The sequence below is a fragment of the Phalangium opilio genome, unplaced genomic scaffold (assembly GCF_054372755.1).
Source record: "Phalangium opilio isolate 3A_F unplaced genomic scaffold, DU_Popi_V2 ptg000217l_1, whole genome shotgun sequence".
NCBI lineage: Eukaryota > Metazoa > Arthropoda > Arachnida > Opiliones > Phalangiidae > Phalangium > Phalangium opilio.
Genome location: NW_028324218.1, coordinates 2458992 through 2476247, shown reverse-complemented (window position 1 = coordinate 2476247; position 17256 = coordinate 2458992). Strand labels below are relative to the sequence as shown.

At 36.0% G+C, this 17256-nt stretch overlaps 1 protein-coding gene and 4 long non-coding RNA genes across 16 annotated transcripts; 2 read left to right on the top strand and 3 right to left on the bottom strand.

Moving 5' to 3' along the window:
• Window positions 1–724: 724 nt before the first annotated feature.
• LOC149615610 (uncharacterized) lies at window positions 725–3077 on the top strand. Of its 4 annotated transcripts, none has more exons than XR_016376000.1 (6): window positions 731–989; window positions 1168–1292; window positions 1380–1585; window positions 2311–2433; window positions 2535–2808; window positions 2882–3077. It is a non-coding gene; the product is annotated as an uncharacterized LOC149615610 (long non-coding RNA). The 4 variants fall into 4 exon arrangements; XR_016376001.1 differs by having other exon boundaries at window positions 735–989; window positions 1380–1420; XR_016375999.1 differs by having other exon boundaries at window positions 725–989; window positions 1380–2433.
• A 74-nt stretch (window positions 3078–3151) lies between these two features.
• LOC149615609 (uncharacterized) lies at window positions 3152–8768 on the bottom strand. Of its 5 annotated transcripts, none has more exons than XR_016376005.1 (8): window positions 8457–8768; window positions 7013–7786; window positions 6667–6883; window positions 6452–6587; window positions 6182–6387; window positions 5944–6074; window positions 3646–5855; window positions 3152–3553 (listed from the first exon to the last, which is right to left on the bottom strand). It is a non-coding gene; the product is annotated as an uncharacterized LOC149615609 (long non-coding RNA). The 5 variants fall into 5 exon arrangements; XR_016376004.1 differs by lacking the exon at window positions 8457–8768 and having other exon boundaries at window positions 3646–4210; window positions 4285–5855; window positions 7013–8251; XR_016376006.1 differs by lacking the exon at window positions 8457–8768 and having other exon boundaries at window positions 6958–8251.
• A 141-nt stretch (window positions 8769–8909) lies between these two features.
• On the top strand, window positions 8910–15083 carry LOC149615608 (uncharacterized). Of its 2 annotated transcripts, XR_016376034.1 has the most exons (3): window positions 8919–12069; window positions 12144–12708; window positions 12801–15083. It is a non-coding gene; the product is annotated as an uncharacterized LOC149615608 (long non-coding RNA). The 2 variants fall into 2 exon arrangements; XR_016376033.1 differs by having other exon boundaries at window positions 8910–12708.
• On the bottom strand, window positions 13277–15644 carry LOC149615607 (uncharacterized). 4 transcript variants are annotated; one of them, XR_016376031.1, is made up of 6 exons: window positions 15366–15638; window positions 15062–15187; window positions 14769–14974; window positions 13921–14043; window positions 13546–13819; window positions 13277–13472 (listed from the first exon to the last, which is right to left on the bottom strand). It is a non-coding gene; the product is annotated as an uncharacterized LOC149615607 (long non-coding RNA). The 4 variants fall into 4 exon arrangements; XR_016376032.1 differs by having other exon boundaries at window positions 14934–14974; window positions 15366–15633; XR_016376029.1 differs by having other exon boundaries at window positions 13921–14974; window positions 15366–15644.
• A 439-nt stretch (window positions 15645–16083) lies between these two features.
• On the bottom strand, window positions 16084–16895 carry LOC149615606 (uncharacterized). The gene is made up of 2 exons (XM_089857206.1): window positions 16782–16895; window positions 16084–16699 (listed from the first exon to the last, which is right to left on the bottom strand). Exon 2 carries the CDS (start codon window positions 16688–16690, stop codon window positions 16301–16303), a length of 390 nt encoding a protein of 129 aa, XP_089713332.1. The 5' UTR covers window positions 16691–16699; window positions 16782–16895; the 3' UTR covers window positions 16084–16300.
• Window positions 16896–17256: the final 361 nt, after the last annotated feature.

The window sequence follows — 17256 nt, the reverse complement described above, 5'->3', positions numbered from 1 at the left end:
AGTCATTGTATTACATTAGTATTATCATTTGGAGCTGTATGGCCCTTAAGAGATGACCCGATACTGATCCTCGGATAAACCGATATATCGGTGTCGGCCCATCTCTATCAATTATGCCTTCATTAAACTTAGGTAGTTGTGGTTGGTTGAAAATTCTATATTATCAAGGTGACTAACAACATGGAAAGATTAGACGTTTAAAACGTAATTCAATTACAATTAGTTTTCATACAAATGTTTGAAGCACATTGCTTATACGAAAATATATACATTAATCAACATTACACCATGTTACCATATCATTACCTTAACAAGCGGCTGTCTCTAGTATGTTGAATTGATTCAATAAAGTCAAAGCAAAATAGAGCAGACAGCAACGAATAACTAAATTGAAATAGCCGGCACGAAATTACTGTTTAGTTCATAAGATAGGTGGCGTTAATAACTTAATTTTGGGTTAAAGGTTACGGCACTGACCTTTGGCGACAAATTTACACTGTACACTGACCTTACACCGAAATTTGGTTCAACTTGAAACTCAAACTGAACTGAATTCAAAGGCTTATTTTTGCCGGTTGAACCTCCAATCACTGAGACAAGGAAAGGAACGTCATCGGTAGACGTAGCCAATTAAAAGGCCAAGGGCAATGGTTGACGGTCCAATCAGAGAGCCAAGGGCAGAAGGAGGAGCTTAACTTTTCTGCAGAATACGGCCGCAAGAGTCAAATATCGACCACAATGATCATTCTCGTAATGCACTGCCAAAGGCTGGCTGTTCTTTAGGCGGGTTATACTCCCCAACTTCCTGTTTAAATAAATAAAAAAGATGGCTGCCTTCGAATCGTACTCGTAGTAGCTCGTAGAATTAATTTAGATGCAGTTTGAAGATTTTATATTTAATTCTATGCGACTAATGTTTTTCAGAACTATATGTTTCAACCTTCTATAGTTTAATTTATTTGTTTTAACATCACCGAAGCGAGAGAAACGTAAGTATTTTGAATAACAATTGTTTTTCATGATAATCGACTAAGGCTTAGGATTGTTTTCCTTGCGGTTTCGCGTTATTAAATACATATTTTGCATTTTTAATTAAGGGGAATCATTCTTAAATGCATAGTTCCATTGTTAATTTAATTAAAATTGAAAAAAACTACATAATTTCAGATTTTTCTTAACTACGGAGCACTGAAAGCCGTTGCTTATTGCAGTTTCAAGGAACATCAAGAAGATTAGGAGTTAATCATTACACCCCCCCCCGCCTTAATCAAGTCAAATTAACTCAAATAACGGTAAATAAACGTCATAGTAATTGAAACTAATCTCATTTTTATCTGAAACTCCCGTCAGAACATACTAACCTTGCATGTTTTTTTTAGGCTAAAAGATCTTCATCCCGTTCCGTTTCCACTGAAAATTTGTAAATAATTGTTATTAATTGGAGCATATCGGTAGCGGCAATATGTAACATGATTGATAGCCACCATTGTCATTATGACTTGATGATAAGGGGTGGGGCGAGAGCCTTTCGCCGCAAAAACGTCTCTCAATGGCGTAGGCTGTCTATTTAGCGCAAGTAGACATGGTAGTTTCCTATTTGATGATAGACAAAGCCCCGCCCATACCTTACCTTTTGTAGTTGTAAATAGACCATGCCCCGCCCTTACCTTACCTTTTGTAGTTGTAAATAGACCATGCCCCGCCCTTACCTTACCTTTTGTAGTTGTAAATAGACCATGCCCCGCCCTTACCTTACCTTTTGTAGTTGTAAATAGACCATGCCCCGCCCTTACCTTACCTTTTGTAGTTGTAAATAGACCACGCCCCGGCCATACCTTACCTTTTGTAGTTGTAAATAGACGAAGCCCCGCCCATACCTTACCTTTTGTAGCTGTAAATAGACCACGCCCCGCCCATACCGTCTGTAGTTTTAAATGCTCCACGCCCCCATGACTTCAACCCTCTTTAATTGGAAATGATGAAGCGCAATTAGTACTATCGTGGGCTTTAGCTATTTAGTTCAAGGATGCACGGGAGGTTCTTATTTTCTGTTAGACGATGAAGCCCCGCCCATAGCTTCTGTAGTTAGTACTAGACCACGCCCCTAGATTTCGAGCCACTTTAATTGGAAACGATGAAGCGTTGTTAACGATTATTGTTTAAAAGTTCCCTATTTCCCTCTTAAAGGGACACGAAATTTGAGTATGACACAGTCAATTAGAATAACGTCACAGACTTTTGCGAAATCATTATACTCATTTAATTCCAATTCTTGCTCTATAGACTAAAATTGCAACCTCAAATTTTCAGAAAAGTGGCCAACTTATTGCGTTTCTCATCATTGGTATATTGCAAAAGAGAGCCGAGTGTAGTTGAAGGAACACTCTAGACGAAGCTGAAAACTCTTTGAAAGGAGGTAACGCGGTCGAAAAGGTTGGTATTTAAAGGGACACGAAATAGAATAAGAATTAATGTTCAAATGTTGGAAATTAATTGGAACCAAAAAGAAGCAAATCATATTTTATTTCCTGCAGTTTCTTTTGCAAAGAAGGCTTCACCGGTGAATAAGAATTCTTTGGAATATGTCAAAGGCACCACGTGACTCCATGATACAAAGACTACCCAAGGAGTGAGATGGACAACAAAGTCCTTGTTATTCACGAGATTGCAACGCCGATTCTCCGAAGTATTAGTTTTTCGAAATAAAACTAACCAAGCTTCTTTGAACCAAGACTTTCTTTCGTCACGTCCTTATCATTATTTTCAACTCGCTGATGTCTTCTTTTCAGACCATTTAATACAACTACGGTGAGGTTTTTATTATTTTTAAAGTGTACATAATAGCTTAACCGTTAATTTGAATAATCTTAAATTGTTTTAGGTTTCCTTTTACAAAGGGTTTCACCGCAACACAATCCCAACCAGAAAATCCAGTTTTTCCCACTAATCTTGTGATTGATAAAAATTTATGGAACATTAATCGTTATTTTTAATTCTGTTTGTTTCAACCCCTTATGAGCCTGATTAAATGAATTTATTATAAGATTAAAATTAAAGAAATTTTAAAATAGTAGAAATTTTCCGTTTTCTTGCAAAATAATGAATCTAGAGTTTTCAATAAAATATTTAGAGTGAAAAGAGAACGCTGTAATTGTTTCGAGGTAATAAAAATCTTTATTTTCTATTTAATTACAGGATTTGCTTCAATTAAAAATGAGAAATCAACATTAGCGACTTGGGGGAATTAGGCAACGGAAAACGAGTCTGTGAATAGGAGACGTCTTCATGGGGGACATGGACGTCTCGTTGATTATATCTATCAAAATAGTTATTATGAGAGGCTAAAAAACCATTTCCGCACTAAATCAAGGTAGATTTCAAGTTTTAAAAGAGTTAAAACAGCCATAATTGCATCCTGAAGCAGTACAGTAAGCAGACGACAAGACAAGAACAGCTGAGCTAGCCCTAGCAGCGATGAAAAACTTATTTACAGCCCGCCTTAATTACAATCTGTAATCGCTGTCTGCAACGTCGCCTGCTAGCGTGGAGATTCCTGAAAAACACTTTAGTTTACTTATTTATCTATTTTAAATTAAACTGGATTTGCGAATTGAACTATTACACTCGCGCTAGTTAATTACTTACGTCTTTAATGTTTAATTTTTATATTACGTCAAATCAGACTTAGAAATAGCACACGTCCACTGGTCCAAAACCAAGCCTTGACTAGTTTTTTAATTCAAAAAGTGGGGGTTACTGGTCCTCGGGACCAGTTTATTAATTACAAATCTATAGGAGAACAAAGGCTGGGACCACTCCGGAGACCGGTTTATTATTTAGGACAATAGGGGGGTCACTGGTCCCAAGGACTAGTTTAAAAATTATCCTTATTTCTAAGTCTGCGTCAAATATCTTCAAAATCATTTGCCGGTTACTGTTAGTCTGCAACGTCGTCTGCTAGCGTGGAGATTCCTTAAAGACACTTTAATATACTTGTTTATCTATTTAAAATTAAACTGGATTTGCCAATTAAACTAATTACACACGCGCTAGTTAATTCCTTGCGTATTTAATGTTTAATTTTTTTTATATTGCCTCAAATTTCAATAAAATCAATTGCCTGTTGAAAATAATTTTGATTTATTTACAGCCCGCCTTAATTACAATCTGTAATCGCAGTCTGCAACGTCGTCTGCTAGCGTGGAGATTCCTGAAAGACACTTAAATTTACTTGTTTACCTATCTTAAATTAAACTGGATTTGCCAATTAAACTAATTACACACGCGCTAGTTAATTCCTTGCGTATTTAATGTTTAATTTTTATATTACGTCAAATATCTTCTAAACATTTGCTTGTTAGTCTGCAACGTCGTCTGCTAGCGTGGAGATTCCTTAAAGACACTTTAATTTACTTGTTTACCTATCTTAAATTAAACTGGATTTGCCAATTAAACTAATTACACACGCGCTAGTTAATTCCTTGCGTATTTAATGTTTAATTTTTATATTACGTCAAATATCTTCAAAATCATTTGCCTGTTGAAAATCATTTTGATTTATTTACAGCCCTCTTAACTTCGGGGTTTAAAAATAAATTACGCGATGTCTGAATCGTCGTCTGCTAGGAAAGTGATTCCCGAAAAACGTTTAATTTTTTAATTAAGAAATTAAAGTTAAAATAAAAGAAATATTTCAGATTTCTAAAGTGAATTCGTTGATTATTAACAGATTTAGGTTTTATATTTCATCTATATTGTACAAAGGTTCTCAACGCCCTAAACCCTGTCTATCCAATAAGCGATAGACTGAATATTCTTTATAGAAGTGCACTAACTAAAGTTAATATATTTTGTCTTGTTTTTTACCTACTTTCTAATTGCAATTTTCCCCTTTAATTTACTGTAGCCGTTCATAGTATTTATGTTCAGACTATTTCGAGTGAAATATATTTAATTTATTTAGTGAAATAGCTCAACAAGCGCTTGTCTTATGATCCTGGGACTACTTCCATTGGATTCCTCTTAGGCTTTTTAAGACAGATTAGACTAAACAAATTTAATTTAATTGCTGTTTTAATGCTAAATATACGTTGAAAACATGAATGTTATACAAATCCCGCTTTAGTTTTGGACATTTAGTATAATAATTAATTAACGCTTAGTTGTAGAGGGGTGAAATTGGCTCCATTGGAACTGTGAGGTCCGATTCATCCAGATTTCATGTAATTCAATAACTATCGAAGCTAATTACTATGACAACAAAATAAAATAACCGTAAAGCTACATTATGAAAAGTTCTCCCAAAAATACTCTTCGATCGAGATTTTATTCCAGTGTTGTAGCCCTAGAGGTTTCATGCATTTGGAAAGTTAAGGTTTTTATGGATTTATTTTGCGTTTCTTTCTTAATTACGGCTCGTATTTAGGGTCATTTAACAAGAAAAAGATTTTTCCTGATTAAATTCAGGCTCAGGAATCCGAAAAAAATGGTTTTAATTGCGTACGGTTTTTTCACGTACTTTTTTTGCATAAACTCGCGTGTTACAGTTCAATAACTTGCTCCAATATACCCAAAAACACATCACTTTAATTAAGATAAAACTAATTAAAGTCATTAAAGAAGAAACACCATATCAGGCGTTCAAGGGGCTAACCAACACAAATCAAACTCCATTGTAAGATATAAAACATAACTAACATTATTCTACCTAAAAAATCGTTGTGAAAATTAATTAAACTAATTTTAGACAGCAAATAATGTGTTTGAATTTTCCATCATTTCGAGCATTGGCAGCGTATGTTATTTTCCAATAGATATTAATACTTCTTTGCCACAGCCATGCTACTACTCGCATTCTGTTAAAAAAAAAGATATATGTATATTTTTCTTTCTCCGTACCCCCGTTGCGACTTCCAACTGGTTTTTTCCAGTTCAACAACCAACCCTAGTTGACAGTAAACACATTAGGTTTATAATTCCCTCCTTCCTTTCCTAGGACTCCCAGGATGAATACTTTACTACCCTTCAGAGGCAAAAATATTTCTCGAAAGAGAAAAAATATCAGAGTTACGAACCTGCAAAGTTTAGTGTGAAAATTATAAGTAACAGTCTAACCCCAAGTTGAGCATTTTCCTTAATTAAGGCGTCTAATTACGGTATATTAACAAGGAAAATATATTACCTGATAAATGTTAAGTCGAGGAATAGGAAAAAAATGCTTTCAGAACCGAATTAAAAAATTTCACCGAGTTTTCCTTCAATTTTATTAAAAAAATACAAATTTGAATGAGTTTTCATAGACTTTCATCCGCGAGTATTTTTGAAACTTCATAGACTTTCCCTTGGTGAGTAGTTTTGAAACTGGCCTTCTTAGACTGCCCCGTTGGACTATAGGATAGAAACAGAGTTACGAGCCTGCAAAGTATAATCTAACGCTATTTCTATTGCTCACGTTTTTTGCTTAATTACTCGGCCCCTGTTTGTCTCTAGCCTTAAGTTTATAGTACGCTTAGATGGGGACAAATTGGACTCAAAGGGCATCCCCGTATCTCTTGTAGAACAAGAGTTACGAGCCATAAAACCTAAGCCTAACGTAAACCATTTGGAGTTAGTTCAATTTTAATGCTATAATAATTGGACACCATAATTAATTAAAGAGGTACTTACCAGGCATTAAGCGAACAGTTTCTCGAGTTTCTTAAAACTGCGTGAGCCCCCACCAAGTTATCTTTCAGCAGAGAAAGCTGTACAGCTCCTTGCCAAGTGCCAACTCGCCACGCATGTCTCTCGAGTTTGACTGAAGATAACAGCTTCTACTCGCATAACACGACGCCCCAAGCACTTCCGAGGGGTTGTTTACATCCATTATAGCAGCGGGTTGCCCCTAATATTAAATTAAAATGTCTTAATTACACTTAAATAGGCCTATCTTCCGTTCTAACTAAGCCTTGGCCCTACTGTCATTGCTTAAACCTTGGTCCTTCTTTTCCTTAATCATTGCTTTTTCGATTACCTTTGGTCTATAGATCTGAATAAAACACGAGAGTTTCTTTCACGGAATCGTGGTTTGTACACTTCTTAACCATTTTTAATTGCAATTAACGCGAGAACTTGGTTAAATTAAACTAAATACAAGCGCAAACACGTAAGGAACATGACCTTAATACCACAGCGTACGACAGGCTGCCAGGCAGGCAGCTCGGCCGCGGATAAGACCGGAAATAAGCACAGAGCATAAAGCGTCGTATTAATTAATTTTTAATGTCCAATAATGCTTTTTAAAACTAAAGGGGTGTCACTGGACATTTTAACTAATAAATGTTTTTAGTTTTTATAGGTTACCACGTCACGACGACAGTTACGATACAATGAAGGCGATTCCGGTGATGTAGTTTTCCATTCTCGCTCAAGCTATACTTGTGGCGGTATTTTTGAATTTGAGATTTCTGTAATTTTTTTATTTTCTATTTTAAACCCTAATTAAACTTACATTATGGCTCAAATTTGATTGCATTAACTAAACAGAGGTCGAGAAATCCGAAAATGTTGGTTTTGAGTTCGTACATCTGATATGTTTTGAAATATTGACCTCCGAACTTGTAACATTAAAAGTTAAATTATGCAAATTCTATAAACAATTTTTAAACTTTCTCTACGTCATTTTGTAGATATTTTGATGCTGAATTCAACTCGAGTAACCCCGTACAGATCGGGTTAGTAGTTTAGGCCCTATCTCACTCACTAGTTTCCCGCCATTTTGAAAAATGGCGGCAAAAGCACAAAGAGGCTGTAAATGGATAAATCAGTCGAAATGAGTAAATAATCGCAATCAGTTTCATCGAAATCGGCGGAATTTAAATCAGGAACATTAATAATCAGTTTTAAACCTCGTTTCTAACGCCATTAATCTGATTTTTCAATATGACACTCTAACGGGTCACGTGACAATACGCGATAAAAATATTCCGTTAAAAATCAAGATAATTAAGGTTTAAACTCTATTTAACGAATATCAACGTAACTCGATACCAAGGATCTACTGCCAGACCTTAGGCTATAGCGTTTATAGTCGCAACACAGTTAGGTTGAAACCAAAAACGGACATGGCCTTAATTAGCGCAATAACGAATGAACCGCTAGTCGCACGATATTTGGACCACTTTCATTCGATTCCTCACAGTTTTCTACGTCAGAATCGGTTAATTAAGATTAAAGTAATGTTAATTAGAAAGGCAAAAAGACGTTGGAAAGAAAAAAACTGAAAAAACCGGCTGCGTTTCGAGACGTTTAATGGCGTAGTTAATTAACGCTTAGTCGTAGAGAGACGCGATTAGCACCATCGGAATCAGGAGGTTTTAATCATTCAGATTAAGTGTATTTAATTTAATTAATTAAGTTAATTTCGATGGGAAATTAAAAATAACCGAAAATTGAAATTGCGAAAAATTCTCTCTCACCTAGCGTTTCAACCGAGTCTGTCATCCATAGACTTCTGATGCGTTTGCATAGGCTTAAATTTGGAGTTTTAAAAATTGGTTTTTCCCTTAATTAAGGCGTCTAATTAAGGTATATTAACAAGGAAAATATATTTCCTGATTAACTTTAAGGCGAGGAATCGGAAAAAAATGGTTTCAGAACTGTACAGCCACGTTTTTGGCCACCTCGTTCATTGTAGGCCAATTCGCGTATCACCAATCGATTCGTCGGCTAAAACTACCCCGAACTCGATATCGGAATAATTAATATAGGCCTAATTACAGCCATAAAACGAGAAAAACCCTCCTTATCCGCCCTTCTAAGGTTCAAAATGTCTCTAAATGAACCCTATCCTACGCTGGACTTCGTAACTAACGGTAATCAGTAAAAAATTGCGGTTAAAATTAATTAAAATGATTTTCTAAGCCCAAATAACGAATTTCGTTCGATTTCGTTTTCGAGTAATGGCACCCAGTTTTACTTTGCTGTAAGGTTAACGCTAGTAAGTCACGGCGCTGCCACTACCGCTGGACGAAGTAAAAAAAAGATTATTTTTCCAACTTTTTCCTCTCTAGTCTAGGACGCGACTAAGCAGATAGCGCCAGCAAGCGCAGGGAGGAATAAGAGAGGCTAACGCGTTCACTTTTAAGTTGAGTTGGTATCGTACGTCTGTGTTCTTAAAGTTTGCGTAAAAAGAGGGGGGCAGACAGCGGTAACGGGAGGGATAAGCAGTGTTGAAAAAACTGAGGTCAATAATCGCGAGACCCTCCGTAAAACAAGTCGTACCACCGCGAGAAAACCGAAGCGAAGTTTGTCTGTCCGATTTGGGACGAGGGGTTTTCAAATTATTCATATCACCTGCTATTTACTTCTGATATCACACGAATCACTTCCCGAATCTAGCAAATCACTTAAATCGCTATGAAATCAATCAAATCGTTCAACTCGCGGCACGTATCAGTGAAATAGATAGTAAATCATTCAAATCACTATAAAAACCAGTGAAATTACTATACAAAGCAGGCAAATCAAGAAATCATCAATTCAATCAAATTATTATTAAAATCACTAGCAAATCCATCAAATCCTCGTTTAGTCCCAGCCATTATAATTCAAATCAATTCCAAATACTTAAAATCACATAAATCACACCGAAGAAGACGCATTTGACTCGATTAAACACCATTTATTTCATAAAATACAAATAATTTTAAGGGACAAATTAATTTTCAATTTGTTCTATCCTTTATTACTTACCGTTCACTAATTAACAGCCTCGTAAGTTATTAAAGGGCAAGTTTGAAGCCAGCCAGACAAGAAATTGACGTTAAAGGAGAGATCTAATTTCCAGAGCTAAAACTAATTTATTTAACTTTATCTTTTGAAAATAATTTTCTAAAAATACTAAACTTAGAGCAATTAATTTTAAACTTTTCCACATTAATTTAAATGTATCAGCTCAAGTTTCAGGCTAATCGAATTTCTGGTTCCGAAGATACCTTTCAGATGAGATGGTTCACTATTTTCAAAGGAGAGAAAAAATATTTTGTTAGTATTATATCTTTCTTTCTCCGTACCCCCGTTGCGACTTCCAACTGGTTTTTTCCAGTTCAACAACCAACCCTAGTTGAATTTTACGCTTTTAGCTCGATATTTAGAGTTAAAAGGCTCGTTATAAAAATTGAGGACGCTTCCCCTCATCTGGTTTGTATTGTGGTGTGGGAACCAATGTAAAATGAAGTTCGGAGCAATGTTATTTTTTACTTTAAACATAAATGTCAGAATATCTAGGTAATAACCATATTCTACATTTGCCGTAATTCTTGCAGCCGTGGCTGATTCATATTTATGGGACCAAGCTATTACTTTTGCACACCGGTTATGCAGTTTTCCTAATCTGGTCTGATTTTCCTTGCTGGAGTTCCCTCCTTCCTTTCCTAGGACTCCCAGGATGAATACTTTAGTACCCTTCAGAGGCAAAAATATTTCTCGAAAGAGAAAAAATATCTTTTTTTTTTAACAGAATGCGAGTAGTAGCATGGCTGTGGCAAAGAAGTATTAATATCTATTGGAAAATAACATACGCTGCCAATGCTCGAAATGATGGAAAATTCAAACACATTATTTGCTGTCTAAAATTAGTTTAATTAATTTTCACAACGATTTTTTAGGTAGAATAATGTTAGTTATGTTTTATATCTTACAATGGAGTTTGATTTGTGTTGGTTAGCCCCTTGAACGCCTGATATGGTGTTTCTTCTTTAATGACTTTAATTAGTTTTATCTTAATTAAAGTGATGTGTTTTTGGGTATATTGGAGCAAGTTATTGAACTGTAACACGCGAGTTTATGCAAAAAAAGTACGTGAAAAAACCGTACGCAATTAAAACCATTTTTTTCGGATTCCTGAGCCTGAATTTAATCAGGAAAAATCTTTTTCTTGTTAAATGACCCTAAATACGAGCCGTAATTAAGAAAGAAACGCAAAATAAATCCATAAAAACCTTAACTTTCCAAATGCATGAAACCTCTAGGGCTACAACACTGGAATAAAATCTCGATCGAAGAGTATTTTTGGGAGAACTTTTCATAATGTAGCTTTACGGTTATTTTATTTTGTTGTCATAGTAATTAGCTTCGATAGTTATTGAATTACATGAAATCTGGATGAATCGGACCTCACAGTTCCAATGGAGCCAATTTCACCCCTCTACAACTAAGCGTTAATTAATTATTATACTAAATGTCCAAAACTAAAGCGGGATTTGTATAACATTCATGTTTTCAACGTATATTTAGCATTAAAACAGCAATTAAATTAAATTTGTTTAGTCTAATCTGTCTTAAAAAGCCTAAGAGGAATCCAATGGAAGTAGTCCCAGGATCATAAGACAAGCGCTTGTTGAGCTATTTCACTAAATAAATTAAATATATTTCACTCGAAATAGTCTGAACATAAATACTATGAACGGCTACAGTAAATTAAAGGGGAAAATTGCAATTAGAAAGTAGGTAAAAAACAAGACAAAATATATTAACTTTAGTTAGTGCACTTCTATAAAGAATATTCAGTCTATCGCTTATTGGATAGACAGGGTTTAGGGCGTTGAGAACCTTTGTACAATATAGATGAAATATAAAACCTAAATCTGTTAATAATCAACGAATTCACTTTAGAAATCTGAAATATTTCTTTTATTTTAACTTTAATTTCTTAATTTAAAAATTAAACGTTTTTCGGGAATCACTTTCCTAGCAGACGACGATTCAGACATCGCGTAATTTATTTTTAAACCCCGAAGTTAAGAGGGCTGTAAATAAATCAAAATGATTTTCAACAGGCAAATGATTTTGAAGATATTTGACGTAATATAAAAATTAAACATTAAATACGCAAGGAATTAACTAGCGCGTGTGTAATTAGTTTAATTGGCAAATCCAGTTTAATTTAAGATAGGTAAACAAGTAAATTAAAGTGTCTTTAAGGAATCTCCACGCTAGCAGACGACGTTGCAGACTAACAAGCAAATGTTTAGAAGATATTTGACGTAATATAAAAATTAAACATTAAATACGCAAGGAATTAACTAGCGCGTGTGTAATTAGTTTAATTGGCAAATCCAGTTTAATTTAAGATAGGTAAACAAGTAAATTTAAGTGTCTTTCAGGAATCTCCACGCTAGCAGACGACGTTGCAGACTGCGATTACAGATTGTAATTAAGGCGGGCTGTAAATAAATCAAAATTATTTTCAACAGGCAATTGATTTTATTGAAATTTGAGGCAATATAAAAAAAATTAAACATTAAATACGCAAGGAATTAACTAGCGCGTGTGTAATTAGTTTAATTGGCAAATCCAGTTTAATTTTAAATAGATAAACAAGTATATTAAAGTGTCTTTAAGGAATCTCCACGCTAGCAGACGACGTTGCAGACTAACAGTAACCGGCAAATGATTTTGAAGATATTTGACGCAGACTTAGAAATAAGGATAATTTTTAAACTAGTCCTTGGGACCAGTGACCCCCCTATTGTCCTAAATAATAAACCGGTCTCCGGAGTGGTCCCAGCCTTTGTTCTCCTATAGATTTGTAATTAATAAACTGGTCCCGAGGACCAGTAACCCCCACTTTTTGAATTAAAAAACTAGTCAAGGCTTGGTTTTGGACCAGTGGACGTGTGCTATTTCTAAGTCTGATTTGACGTAATATAAAAATTAAACATTAAAGACGTAAGTAATTAACTAGCGCGAGTGTAATAGTTCAATTCGCAAATCCAGTTTAATTTAAAATAGATAAATAAGTAAACTAAAGTGTTTTTCAGGAATCTCCACGCTAGCAGGCGACGTTGCAGACAGCGATTACAGATTGTAATTAAGGCGGGCTGTAAATAAGTTTTTCATCGCTGCTAGGGCTAGCTCAGCTGTTCTTGTCTTGTCGTCTGCTTACTGTACTGCTTCAGGATGCAATTATGGCTGTTTTAACTCTTTTAAAACTTGAAATCTACCTTGATTTAGTGCGGAAATGGTTTTTTAGCCTCTCATAATAACTATTTTGATAGATATAATCAACGAGACGTCCATGTCCCCCATGAAGACGTCTCCAATTCACAGACTCGTTTTCCGTTGCCTAATTCCCCCAAGTCGCTAATGTTGATTTCTCATTTTTAATTGAAGCAAATCCTGTAATTAAATAGAAAATAAAGATTTTTATTACCTCGAAACAATTACAGCGTTCTCTTTTCACTCTAAATATTTTATTGAAAACTCTAGATTCATTATTTTGCAAGAAAACGGAAAATTTCTACTATTTTAAAATTTCTTTAATTTTAATCTTATAATAAATTCATTTAATCAGGCTCATAAGGGGTTGAAACAAACAGAATTAAAAATAACGATTAATGTTCCATAAATTTTTATCAATCACAAGATTAGTGGGAAAAACTGGATTTTCTGGTTGGGATTGTGTTGCGGTGAAACCCTTTGTAAAAGGAAACCTAAAACAATTTAAGATTATTCAAATTAACGGTTAAGCTATTATGTACACTTTAAAAATAATAAAAACCTCACCGTAGTTGTATTAAATGGTCTGAAAAGAAGACATCAGCGAGTTGAAAATAATGATAAGGACGTGACGAAAGAAAGTCTTGGTTCAAAGAAGCTTGGTTAGTTTTATTTCGAAAAACTAATACTTCGGAGAATCGGCGTTGCAATCTCGTGAATAACAAGGACTTTGTTGTCCATCTCACTCCTTGGGTAGTCTTTGTATCATGGAGTCACGTGGTGCCTTTGACATATTCCAAAGAATTCTTATTCACCGGTGAAGCCTTCTTTGCAAAAGAAACTGCAGGAAATAAAATATGATTTGCTTCTTTTTGGTTCCAATTAATTTCCAACATTTGAACATTAATTCTTATTCTATTTCGTGTCCCTTTAAATACCAACCTTTTCGACCGCGTTACCTCCTTTCAAAGAGTTTTCAGCTTCGTCTAGAGTGTTCCTTCAACTACACTCGGCTCTCTTTTGCAATATACCAATGATGAGAAACGCAATAAGTTGGCCACTTTTCTGAAAATTTGAGGTTGCAATTTTAGTCTATAGAGCAAGAATTGGAATTAAATGAGTATAATGATTTCGCAAAAGTCTGTGACGTTATTCTAATTGACTGTGTCATACTCAAATTTCGTGTCCCTTTAAGAGGGAAATAGGGAACTTTTAAACAATAATCGTTAACAACGCTTCATCGTTTCCAATTAAAGTGGCTCGAAATCTAGGGGCGTGGTCTAGTACTAACTACAGAAGCTATGGGCGGGGCTTCATCGTCTAACAGAAAATAAGAACCTCCCGTGCATCCTTGAACTAAATAGCTAAAGCCCACGATAGTACTAATTGCGCTTCATCATTTCCAATTAAAGAGGGTTGAAGTCATGGGGGCGTGGAGCATTTAAAACTACAGACGGTATGGGCGGGGCGTGGTCTATTTACAGCTACAAAAGGTAAGGTATGGGCGGGGCTTCGTCTATTTACAACTACAAAAGGTAAGGTATGGCCGGGGCGTGGTCTATTTACAACTACAAAAGGTAAGGTAAGGGCGGGGCATGGTCTATTTACAACTACAAAAGGTAAGGTAAGGGCGGGGCATGGTCTATTTACAACTACAAAAGGTAAGGTAAGGGCGGGGCATGGTCTATTTACAACTACAAAAGGTAAGGTAAGGGCGGGGCATGGTCTATTTACAACTACAAAAGGTAAGGTATGGGCGGGGCTTTGTCTATCATCAAATAGGAAACTACCATGTCTACTTGCGCTAAATAGACAGCCTACGCCATTGAGAGACGTTTTTGCGGCGAAAGGCTCTCGCCCCACCCCTTATCATCAAGTCATAATGACAATGGTGGCTATCAATCATGTTACATATTGCCGCTACCGATATGCTCCAATTAATAACAATTATTTACAAATTTTCAGTGGAAACGGAACGGGATGAAGATCTTTTAGCCTAAAAAAAACATGCAAGGTTAGTATGTTCTGACGGGAGTTTCAGATAAAAATGAGATTAGTTTCAATTACTATGACGTTTATTTACCGTTATTTGAGTTAATTTGACTTGATTAAGGCGGGGGGGGGGTGTAATGATTAACTCCTAATCTTCTTGATGTTCGTTGAAACTGCAATAAGCAACGGCTTTCAGTGCTCCGTAGTTAAGAAAAATCTGAAATTATGTAGTTTTTTTCAATTTTAATTAAATTAACAATGGAACTATGCATTTAAGAATGATTCCCCTTAATTAAAAATGCAAAATATGTATTTAATAACGCGAAACCGCAAGGAAAACAATCCTAAGCCTTAGTCGATTATCATGAAAAACAATTGTTATTCAAAATACTTACGTTTCTCTCGCTTCGGTGATGTTAAAACAAATAAATTAAACTATAGAAGGTTGAAACATATAGTTCTGAAAAACATTAGTCGCATAGAATTAAATATAAAATCTTCAAACTGCATCTAAATTAATTCTACGAGCTACTACGAGTACGATTCGAAGGCAGCCATCTTTTTTATTTATTTAAACAGGAAGTTGGGGAGTATAACCCGCCTAAAGAACAGCCAGCCTTTGGCAGTGCATTACGAGAATGATCATTGTGGTCGATATTTGACTCTTGGAATACCTCAATGAACGGCGTCGTTACGAGAACTCACTTGTACGGCTTATTCATAAAAACCCTAAGTCCTTCTACTCCCAAATAAATAGCTTCCGCAAATGTCACTTCAAACTCCTCCAACTAACTTATCCTGATGGTTCTCGCACAACCACAGTTCCCGAAGCTGCTACCGTTCTTAACGACTATTTTGCCTCTACAGTTCAGTCCTTAGCCTGCCCTAGCTTACCGGTCCCCCCCAATACCTATTGCCCCTCCTCAAACCCTCAACTCTTTCGTGTGTGACCCTTGCGACATTCCGCGACTCTTCTCCCAATTGAATATTTGCAAATCCCCGGGTTCCGACGGTATCCATCCAAACCTTTTGCGGCAACTCGTGTCCACGTTGTCCCTTCCCACTTATCTCCTTATTACGAATTCTTTTTACACGAGTCGTGTTCCTACGGTGTGGAAAGAAGCCAATTTGACCCCCATACACAAAAAGGGCTCCAGAACAGACCCATCCAATTATCGTCCCATTAGTTCCCTTAACCAAGTTTCCAAAATATGTGAACACTTGGTCCATGAACAGTTAAAATCCTTCCTCGATCGTACCTCCTTCTTCACCCCAGCCCAGCATGGTTTCCTCCCCCGCCGTTCTTGCCTTACAAACTTACTGTGTGCCACTAATGACTGGACCCAATGGCTAGACGATGGTTCCTCCGTTGATATCTTATATTTGGACTGAGATTCGCTTCAGCCATAGCGGCTGGTCGTACCCGCATTGCCCCGCGACCAATAGATCGGTCTCCTAAAGAGATTTGTTGCATTCCAGCTTCTAAGGACGCTTCGGCGGGTCGTACAGATTGCGCTCCTCCGCCCCTGTGTAAAGCTCTCCCTGAGCCTGATGTAATTAAGGGTTGTGCAGCCGCAACAACCGCTTGTGGAACAGGTACTTGTGCCATAACGGGGACATCAGTGGGTCTACGAGCTGGTTCGGCTGGAGGCTGACCTCTTGCCCTCGCTCGAGCGCGTCCCGGAACCGCCGCCGCCGCCGGTGGAGGATTGTTATCCATACTTTAACTCTAAAAAATTAAAAGCAATTACAGCTTATAAGCTTAATTTAATAAATTATATTATGATCAAATTTCATTTTAATTAACTTACGAAGATTATAAAACTTAATATAGATTTATTGGTGGTAAGTTGGTATAACTGACGTGGTACGTCTATCCCATGCGTCCCACGTTACAAATTAAAATGGCGGAGGGCCGGGATGGGTCCGGTTTGGACTGAGTACTAGTCGCAAACTATAACTAGAATCATGGACATATCTTATAGCCGGAAGCGATAAACTTTTATCTTATTGGCTATAAAGTTAAAGACTTGAAACATTGTATACAATAGCGAGATAAGATAAGTCAAAAGTTAACTCCCATTATTTATAGACAAGCCTATTCCGACTATAATGTAAATATTATATTAAAATATTAGACGCGGATATTTGCTACAATATAGAAACTAATTAACTACTAAATTAAGAGTATGAGTCTTAATTAATTACAAATGTAGAATAATAAAATAATAAATATGGTTAAGCTTAAGCCTAATCTGTAAATTATTTATTATATTAGTTAAGATT